Source organism: Limulus polyphemus, unplaced genomic scaffold (assembly GCF_000517525.1).
Source record: "Limulus polyphemus unplaced genomic scaffold, Limulus_polyphemus-2.1.2 Scaffold8048, whole genome shotgun sequence".
NCBI lineage: Eukaryota > Metazoa > Arthropoda > Merostomata > Xiphosura > Limulidae > Limulus > Limulus polyphemus.
Genome location: NW_013673658.1, coordinates 2,823 through 13,914, shown reverse-complemented (window position 1 = coordinate 13,914; position 11,092 = coordinate 2,823). Strand labels below are relative to the sequence as shown.

The window sequence follows — 11,092 nt, the reverse complement described above, 5'->3', positions numbered from 1 at the left end:
ATTTACATACGATAAAGGGATGACATGCCTATATACTTTTTCCTCACCGTTTTCATAATTATATATGGGACGGAAAACGGTACACGATTGCTAGTTAGGCTAGAGTAGATTTAGGGGGACCTGCCCCCCTCAGAAACAGAAACTGTATTATTTTTTGCTGTTAGTAAACTGTAAGACTTACTTTAATTTTTTTACTGAAGCCGTTTATAAAATTCCAACAAAATATAATACAGTAAATTTGATATTTATTCATATTAATTACACATATTTTACTTGGTGGTATATACACAGAAATTTTTTTATTCTTTTTAGATGCGTGCTTAGGTTTTGGTCTATGAGCATTAGGCCTAGAGATGCGTGCTTAGGTTTTGGTCTTGTTATTCTTTTTTAGTCAAGCACCGAAAAATGTGGTAGAAAACGTTTAAGTTAGAGAAGTAAGGAAACTCTTTAGGCCTAGCACTTTTTTAAAATCCCCTGGTTTGAATTTTATAACAGATTAAGATGAATAAGGTTTAAGTATTAGACATTAGGGCTAACTCTTTTATTATCGTCTTTTTAAATATTTTATTTAGTAAGTTCTAATTGTGAGCATTAGGCCTAGAGATGCGTGCTTAGGTTTTGGTTTATGAGCATTAGGCCTAGAAATGCGTACTTATGGTTTGGTCTATGAGCATTAGGCCTAGAGATGCGTGCTTAGGTTTTGGTCTATAAGCATTAGGCCTAGAGATGCGTGCTTAGGTTTTGGTCTATGAGTAAAGTAAGTCATGAAATACGAGTCCTACCTTTCCACCTGGTCTCGTGTCACACTGAAATAACCATTTAATTAAGATTATTGAAATAATAAACATATTGCAGAGAATTTGAAATTTTGTGGCGTCGTGTCTGTCATATGTTCCATTGAAGTTGAGAAAATTATCTTTAAACAGTTTAATCTCATTAAATAGATGCTTGAAATTAGTCATGTTATTAACGGATATTTTGGTCATTGCTTCTTGGGTGCGAACTCGTACTACAGTTCAGTACATGTTAATCCTTAAAAACAAACATTTTCCTGCTATGCCCTTATCACAGTTAGTTTTTGAAAAACCATAACAACGCTCATTTTCTTACCAAAGCCCTATCATTTTCACTTATCTTGATTCCTCTCTTAAACTTAATGTCGAGAAAGAAGAAACGGCAAAGATAATAACGTCGTTGCTGAGACACCATATTTGGAGCATTTTTCCACAACTATGATTACAGTACAGGAAATTCATCTCGGCTGTTTTGAGATATAAATTTGTTTATATAATGTTTGGGGTTGTAATTTATTTTGAAGGTTAAATACCAGTTTGACAGCTGTCAAGCACAGTTCTTAATAAACTTTAAAACGAGGAATTTTGATATAGACACCACGTTTGATTGGTGCATAGATAGTATATTCTTGCGCGTACAAAACCACGCGATTTTCAAACCGGAAATTAAACTACTTTCACGCGCGTAAGACCCTGGAGACATTGACGTTAAGTAATGTGAATATTTTTAATCACAGAGTTAGGTGACTGAAAATGGGTGTATTATCGTGGCGCGTTAATATTGCTGCAGAAAAATAACAACAACATAAAACTGATAAACACAAGATCACAAAACCTTCATGGAGTTTCTTATGCCCGCATTAACAATGCGCGTGAAGTCGTAGTTTAAATACTAACTTTAAAAAAAGAGTTCTAGGTGCGGCCTGGTTACTTACGTGCTCGGAATATGAAGCCGAGAGTTCGTGGTTTGCGGTACACTGCCGCTCCACTCTCTGGGATTATTGGTGCGTTATACGAATGACAATCACTTCCCACTATTCTTTCACGAAAAATAATCCTGAGAGTTGACAGTAGATGCTGTTGACTGGTTACTTTCCTATTAGTTTAGGGAAGCTGTCCGTGGGCCCAGTGGTTAGCGTGTCGGACTTTCGATCCGCAATTTGGGGCCATGGGTGCACTATAAGAGTGACAGTCAAATCCAACTATTTAGTTAAAAAAATAATATCTTTAGAGGTAGCGGTGGATGCTGCTGTTGACTAGCCGTCTTCCCTCTAGTCTATCAGTTTTTAAATTAGGGACGGCTGTGCGCAGTTAAAAGTTTGTGTAGCTTTTCGCGAACATTCTAGAAACAATAACATTTATTTTGATGGGTTTTACTCATTCTTCTAGATACGATATTTCGAACACCTTCATTGAACTTTTATTTTCTAACTATACGTTTGGTTTTACTTTTGTATGTTTAAAGATGAAAGTTCGGGAATCTTATCCTAATAAAAAAAAAAATCTGTGATAATATAAATTACATATATTACGTGTTGGGAAGGCGCGTACGGTAAACGAACACAATCTGGAGGAAGGGTGCTTCGTACGATAAGTCTGGAAAATATGATAGAAACCTAGCATTATCACCGTCTGTCAAGACAAAATAGTTGTTCAGAAGTAACAGGACTTCTGATCGAGAGTGTAAAATTACATCACAAAAAATCTGGCGTATTTCTTATGTGTCTAGGAGATAGCCGTCTTTATTGTGAATAATACCGAAAACGTAACATTGAAGAAGAAATTAACGTCTTAAACGTTGTTGTACATTTTACGTGTGTTTTATCTGTTGTTTTTGTAGTCTTTTTTGATCACTTTCCTAAGCATATAAAGATTGTTGATCAACTGGGATTTAAAGATCAATATTAGTTCTGGACTTGTGAACATTGTTAATCTACTGGGATTTAACGATCAGTATTAGTTCTGGACTTGTGAGCATTGTTGATCAACTGGGATTTAACGATCAATATTAGTTCTAGACTTGTGAACATTGTTTATCTACTGGGATTTAACGATCAATATTAGTTCTAGACTTGTGAACATTGTTTATCTACTGGGATTTAACGATCAGTATTAGTTCTAGACTTGTGAACATTGTTAATCTACTGGGATTTAACGATCAGTATTAGTTCTGGACTTGTGAGCATTGTTGATCAACTGGGATTTAACGATCAATATTAGTTCTAGACTTGTGAACATTGTTTATCTACTGGGATTTAACGATCAGTATTAGTTCTAGACTTGTGAACATTGTTAATCTACTGGGATTTAACGATCAGTATTAGTTCTGGACTTGTGAGCATTGTTGATCAACTGGGATTTAACTATCAATATTAGTTCTGGACTTGTGAACATTGTTTATCAACTGGGATTTAACGATAATTGTTGGAGCTCAAGAACTATGAATTGTTAATCAACTGAGTTTTAACGATCATTATTGGCGCCTTAGGAACTATGAATTGTTAATCAACTGGGTTTTAACGATCATTGTTGGAGCCTTAACTATGAATTGATAATCAAATGGGTTTTAATGATCACTGTTGGAGCCTTAGGAACTATGAATTGTTAATCAATTGGGTTTTAATGATCATTGTTGGAGCCTTGGGAACTTTGAATTGTTAATCAACTGGGTTTTAACGATCATTGTTGGAGCCTTAACTATGAATTGATAATCAAATGGGTTTTAACGATCATTGTTGGAGCCTTGGGAACTTTGAATTGTTAATCAACTGGGTTTTAACGATCATTGTTGGAGCCTTGGGAACTTTGAATTGTTAATCAACTGGGTTTTAACGATCATTGTTGGAGCCTTAACTATGAATTGATAATCAAATGGGTTTTAACGATCATTGTTGGAGCCTTAACTATGAATTGATAAGTTCTTTGAACATGCTCCCGCTAGTCGGGCCTCTGTTGTTTTCCAGCATTGTTGTTGACATTCTTTGAACATGCTTCCGCTAGTCGTACCTCTGTTGTTTACCGCTATTGTTATTGACATTCTTTGAACATGCTCCCGCTAGTCGGGCCTCTGTTGTTTTCCAGCATTGTTGTTGACATTCTTTAAACATGTTCCAGCTAGTCGGGCCTCTGTTGTTTACCAGTATTGTTATTGACATTCTTTGAACATGCTCCCGTTAGTCGGGCCTCTGTTGTTTTCCAGCATTGTTGTTGACATTCTTTAAACATGTTCCAGCTAGTCGGGCCTCTGTTGTTTACCAGTATTGTTATTGACATTCTTTGAACATGTTCCCGCTAGTCGGGCCTCTGTTGTTTACCAGTATTGTTGTTGACATTCTTTTGATATTACTGCACATAATTTAAGAAGATCGAACCAGGTCGGAGTTACGTGTCACAAATTCCTGGAAGTGATTTCAGTGGCTTGTAAAATTCCGAGTAAATTACTTTAAACTGCTGTCCACAACTTTAGATTTAATATATGCGAATTATCAAGAAATTGAAAAACGTGTGTAAACGCTGAAGACTGGAAAGGCAGACGCCAATACCAGGAGTGAAATGTATAAAGAATTTGTGCTTTAAAAAATAATATAAATACAAAATGTTAGTAGCAGAGAATGGAATATTCGCCGCCATATGAACCGAATAAAAGGATTGACTGCCGCCTAAAGAGGCACCCACGACTGACAAGAAAGCACGGAGAGTGCTTAGCAACGTCACATCTCGATCTATGGTTCGGCAGGCTAATTTCTAGGCCACGCCCGGTCTTTAATATTATTTACTTCGGGTCAAATCTTTACAATTATATAAACAAACGCACGAAGGCAAAATTAAGTTTTGATCTGTTTACCATACGTGTGTGTGTTTCTATTGGGAAGCGTCAACTGTGTTAGGCCTAAAGTAGGTTCAACAAAAACAACAAGGAGCCCCCCCCAGTGGTACAACAATATTTTTGCGGACTTACAACGCTTGAAACCCGTGGTGGGCAGAGCATACATAAACCATTCTGTAGCTTTGTGCTTAATTACAAACAATGAACAAACGGAATTTTAGAGATGTACGTAACAACAACAAACAAAAATAATTGTTTTGTATATAAAACTCACAAACACGTAAAAATTATTGTCCAGTTTGCTATATACGTATGTATAATTGTAGACGCGCCCTCTGGTGAACAGGATATAAAGTGCGTATAATGATGTACACCATAAGTATTTTCCGGCTGGTGTTTATAGATAAATATATAGCTGCCAAAGTTGTATTTGATGAGGTGTGTGTACAGTAAAACGTGTTCTCTGGTGGACAGAGGAATGTGAACTATCCCCTCCCCCCCAAAAAAAACACAACAACGAAATATATAAAATATGAGGCAAAAATGTAATTTTCACACCCTCTGAAAGACACTAGAAAGTTTTCTTTCTTGTAATATTGTGAGGTGCCCTCTCGTGGACAAAAAGAAAAGTATATTTATAATAATTATAAATTAATACCTTGTGAATATTACACATATGGATTTCTCCGTTGCTTCGAAGATAGGTTTATGATAAAACACTTTAAATACAAGTTATTTAATTTAAAAAAACCTTATAAAAAAAAATTAACCAAAACATGCCTGATTCTCTGAAGCCAGTGTACAGGATTCTGAAAATGCCGTCCAAGGCCTGCGATTGTGCAAAATATCGAACGTGAAGAACGTTCTTTTCTGACCGCTGGGGTTCTGTCGCTGTTCCACAGAATCTATCAAGCCTAGTATCCATACTCAAACTTTCGCCATATATGTCGATGTAGTTAAGGTCACAGTTATTGGGATGGGCAAGCTGGTATTTCTGGAAGGTCAAGTACATCTGGAATAAAGAAAGAAAAATCAAAGTGGTTTGGTTTGAATTTCGCGCAAAGCTACACGAGAGCTATCTGCGCTAGCAATCCCTAATTTAGCAGTGTAAGACTAGAGGGAAGGCATATAGTCATCACCATCCACCGCCAAATCTTGGGCTGCTATTTTACCAACGAATAGTGGGATTGACCGTCACGTTATAACGCCCCAAACGGCTGAAAGGGCGAGCATGTTTGGTGAGACGAGGATTCGAACCCGCGACCCTCAGATTGCGAATCGAGCGCCCTAACCACCTGGATATGCCGGGCCAAAGAAAGTTGTAACAGAGAAAAATGCCCCACCCCCTCCTCTTCCGCATGGGCATGATTTTATTGAAGTCAGCGTGGACAAAAGTGCAAATTAATAACTGATCGATAAAACGTGAGACTTCGAATTGTAAATCTGAACAGCACCTTATGCGCACGAAGCCTAAATGACCAGGTCAGAGACTGACCAGAGGGAAAGCAGTCATTTAATAGCACCAGTCGGTGCAAGAGCTTTGTCTGATTCTTTACACTCAATAACGGCGGGCCCGGCATGGTCAGGTGGTTAGGGCGCTCGACTCGCAATCTGAGGGTCGCGGGTTCGAATCCCCGTCTCACCAAACATGCTCGTCCTTTCTGCCGTGGGGGCGTTATAATGTGACGGTCAATCCCACTATTCGTTGGTAAAATAGCAGCCCAATATTTGGCGGTGGACGGTGATGACTAGCTGCTTTCCCTCTAGTCTTACACTGCTAAATTAGGGACGGCTAGCGCAGATAGCTCTCGTGTAGCTTTGCACGAAATTCAAAAAACAAACAAGCAAACAGTAACAACGTTAACTGGCACATTTATATCGCAGCATCACGTCTCGAACCCGGACTTACGATCCGCAACCCGACACACACCGACCACTAGGCCACTCCCAGTTTATAAAACTGCGAGACAGTAGAATACCAAGTATTAAAACTTATTATATTTGTTATAAAGTTCCAGTATCGGGTATTGCATCAGAAAAACAAAAAGCCAGTACTTGTCGGGTATCCGAAGATCGAGGTTATATTATGTAAACAAATTTTGAAGTGGACGAAATGATAAAAAGGTTTTCGCGCTATGGAAAGTATAGAGAACTTTACCTCTTTGAAACCCTTTGAATTACCGATGGTGTTCGGAGCCCCATTGTTTTTAAACACATTTTCTGAGCTATTTATACACCAAATTGCTTACGTGTCCTTAATAAGACACGAAAATATCATCAATATTGGAAGTTAGGCTGCTATTTACTGCCATGTATTCATCCCAGTTCAACTTGGTCTGTTTTTTTCCCCCCCCTTTTACACTGAATTTTTATTTTATCTACTGTTATGACCTTAATACCAACTACTGTAGTCTGGGGGTCGGCAACCAGATAGCTGGCCCAGTCGGCAACCAGATAGGACGAGTATGTTCGGCGACGGGGATTCGAACCCACGATCCTCAGATTGGGAGTCGAGCACCCTAACCGCCAGGCCCACTGTAACAGACAAAAACATAAAATTGCTTAATTTGATGCAATATGTGGATCTTGAACGGAAGATAACTGATTCTGTATTATATGTTTTTGTTGTACTTTGACAGGGAGTGTAAACGTCACCTGGTGTGGCTAAAGTTTTTGCGAAATCTTAACATGTAGTGTATTACAGATTTCCCATCATTAACAGATATTAACCTGCTCCGCGTATAAAAGTGTAATATATATCCCCCCCCCCCACCCCACACACACATACACCCAAAAAGTTAATGAATCAATATAAAGTCTAAGGTCGTTATAATGTAAACCTGATTCTTTACGTCAAGCCTACGTAGCTCAGAAAACGAACTAAACTCTTTTTTTTAGCCGCGGCATAACGGCTCATAAAACGCCTCCGAGTTTTTCTTTTTTCAAGTACAAACTTTTAGCTCGTAACTCTATCTCTTGACCAATTTGAGATCTAGTTACACCTATGGCTATTGAGAATTCCTTCTTCTTCTTTTAAACAGTCGAAAACACCACAGCGCCATCTACATTCTATATAAAATAATATATTTTTGTTTAATCTTTGTTTTACTTAAGTTATAATCCAGATGTTAAGAATCTACAACAGTCTGCCTGTATTGTTATCATTACTTACCTTCCAACTAGGGTAAACTTCGATAGCCCAAGTACAATCCAAAGAAACATTCCAGCTTAACGAGTAGTTGAACATACTCTCAGAAATGTCGTTATTACTAATGAAGCCATCCGATCCGCCCTTGTGGAAAATACATTCTAGAGAAAAATAAACGAATAGGGTTAACAAATTATGCGGTAAAAATAACTAAGCCTATTATCTTTATTTTAAAACCAGAACTCTGTATGTAAAGCGAACACAAATCCGACTAACATTAACACACTTCTTTCGTGTGATTGCTCTTTTATCCATGAACGACAGTGCTGCCCCTAGCAGATGTAACTTAATATCCGAGTAAAATAATTTAATGTAGCATATTTATGCTTATCAATCAGTAACACATGAAAAAAAAAACTCTTTCCATTTTTATTATATAAAAGTGTATTTATTTTATATCTAGGCTTAAAATTTTTTTACAGCTTCTTAGAATTAAGCATTTTATAAATTAGAACTGTTTCAGAATTTTTGCGCAAAGTTACACAAGGGTTAGTTCCATGGTGATTTTACGGACTTTCAACGTTAAAATGTGGGGTTCAATTCCCTGCGGTGGGCAGAGTGAAGAATAGCCTATTGTGAAGCTCTGCGCTAGAGTAAACAACAACAGCACAAGAGCTAACCCTAATTTTGAAATTATAGACTGAAGGGAAGGGATCTAGTCAACATTGCCAATGGCCAACTCTTGGGCTATTCTTGTCTCACCGAATAGTGAAACTTGACTGTCACTTTTATAACGCACCAACAGTCACAAAATGTGGGCCGATAAAGGGACTCAAACCATGAATTACCGGATTCACAGTTCGGTTACGCTAACCACGAGCCACACCCGCTTTTATACACAAATTAGCATAAGTCTCCTTCCGTAAAGATTTTAATGTGACGAGCTTTTGGTCACTTAACAACAACTGTTAACAGGCTGAATGTAGCTGAAAGTATGAATAACCAATTCAGTTTCTGAAACAGTTTTGTCTAGATAAATAAAAAAGAAACTAAACGAGTTACTTCTAAAGTACACAGCTCTTTGATTTGTAATGTTTTATTACGTTCTTTGTCTTAATTAGTGAGATAAGTAAAATCTCTAGAACGTACCTTCAGGCGGAGGGCGGTGAAAATCTGTAAAAGAAAGTATTTTTTTTTTTAAACAGTAATTCATTTTTCAGGTCGAGATAATTACAGAAAGTTCATCACTTCAATTAACTTATTAAATTATTCTCAGCTCCAAAGCTACAGAAAACAACATACAAATAAAAGTTTACTACTAGTGCTAAAAAAGCCACGACTATGGATTTGTCAAGTCTAATATTTAATGGTTTGAAATATGTTAAGAAACATTTAGATAATTACTGTAAAATTGTCAAACAGAACTGGCATTAATCAGTTCAGCAACATTGGTAATTCCATTAAATGTAAAGAGAAAAAAAAAAGTAAAGACCTTGAGGCTACAGTTACAGAAATCTTTGGTTTTAGTACTCTTTATAATTGTCTTCTTGTTGATGTAATTAAAGAGAATCTCCAAGCAACAAGTTTAAGTTCTTTTGACACTTCTGATTAATAAACACAGATGTTTCATGATTTATAAATGTGACTTATAAGAAGAAAAAAACCTTGTTTCACATTAAACTAATTATTGAGAGTGGAATGCTTTGTTACTTGACAACACATTTGTACAGTTCTGCCAACTGATATTAAGAATTCCAGGGGGAAGTAACTTCAGCCCACAAGTTGCAGGTTTATATCTATTGGAACTTGAATTTTGTTACATAACAAAGTTGCGTACATTAGTCTCTCTTGTAGATATATAGATTATGTTCTTATATGTAATTAACAAGGTTTTTTAGACCCAGTCAAACAAATGTAGCCAGCAGAACTGAGTCTGTCATGAAAAGTTCTTTCATTAAAAACAAAGTTCATTGTCTGAATTCAGATATCAGCATCGTTAATTAAACGTTCGACTTAAAAATTTAAAACAAAACAGATACTTTTAATTATGAAGTTAAAATTGTCGTGCATGCACAGCTGCGCAGCAAACTGACAGGAACTGCGCATCGAAAAGAACAGGACACTCATAAGATAGTCAACTGATAGCAATTTAGTGTGGAAGACATAGGCCTACAATCTTACTGTAATTGATGTAGCGTGTATGCCAGACCTAGGCCTACAACCTTACCATAACGAATGTAGCGTGTATGTCAGACCTAGGCCTACAACCTTACCATAACGGATGTAGCGTGTATGCCAGACCTAGGCCTACAACCTTACTATAACGGATGTAGTGTGTATGTAAGACCTAGGCCTACAACCTTACTATAATGAACGTAGCGTGTATGTCAGACCTAGGCCTACAACCTTACTATAACGGACGTAGCGTGTATGTCAGACCTAGGCCTACAACCTTACTATAATGAACGTAGCGTGTATGTCAGACCTAGGCCTACAACCTTACTATAACGGACGTAGCGTGTATGTCAGACCTAGGCCTACAACCTTACTATAATGAACGTAGCGTGTATATCAGACCTAGGCCTACAACCTTACTATAACGGACGTATCGTATATGTCAGACATAGGCCTACAATTTAAATAATATCGAAACGTAATGCAGGAGTACAGTGGCTCAAAACAAGAAACGAAAAGATGCTGTAAAGAAAAGTAGTGTTCAGAGGAGTTTGTAATCCTTCCAGTACAAAGAAAACTAAAGGGACCTCTGATTACAATGTTTATAGTTCACAACCCATTAGATACAATAGAATTTGTTTAACAACGCCAAACTCAATTTTCGTGAGGTTTTTTCTGTCTTTGAACAACAAATTAATTTAATTTTATGAAAGATCCAATCATTCCCCTTGCGACAGATTATAGATTTAAAAGTTTTTACAGAATATCACCAACTTTTCCAATGTAGTTTAGTGTCCACCATTAGTTTCACCTCCAGGTAGCTTTAACTCTTAATATAGTTAATGCAGGCTATATAACACTTTCATATATATATATATATATATATATATGTGTATTTTATTGTATTGTTACGCCTCCGTTTGTTAATTGATTTTCCGTAAATTCGTTCCGACGAAATTTTAGCGACACAAGTCCTTTCTTAAATAAAACTGGTTTATTCTTTCCGAATACAACTTTACGATACACTTATTTTCAACAGTCGCGCTATAACAAACTATAGTTCACGTCTCACGAGCTCTACTTCAACAATTCGTCTCTCTCTCTGACTGCAGTTCAATTACTCATTACCTACACACACATTGTTGTCCC

The 11,092-nt window shown here is 37.0% G+C and overlaps 1 protein-coding gene across 1 annotated transcript in view; it reads right to left on the bottom strand.

Moving 5' to 3' along the window:
* The window catches only part of LOC111083058 (neuropilin and tolloid-like protein 2), a gene marked incomplete at its 5' end in the record, with an annotated part of 14,650 nt that extends 5,709 nt beyond the window's left edge, over positions 1–8,941 (bottom strand). Inside the window, 3 exons of the mRNA XM_022379285.1 lie at positions 5,401–5,632; positions 7,793–7,929; positions 8,918–8,941. Coding sequence (XP_022234993.1) covers positions 5,401–5,632; positions 7,793–7,929; positions 8,918–8,941 — 393 coding nt within the window. The remainder of the gene's footprint in view (positions 1–5,400; positions 5,633–7,792; positions 7,930–8,917) is intronic.
* Positions 8,942–11,092: the final 2,151 nt, after the last annotated feature.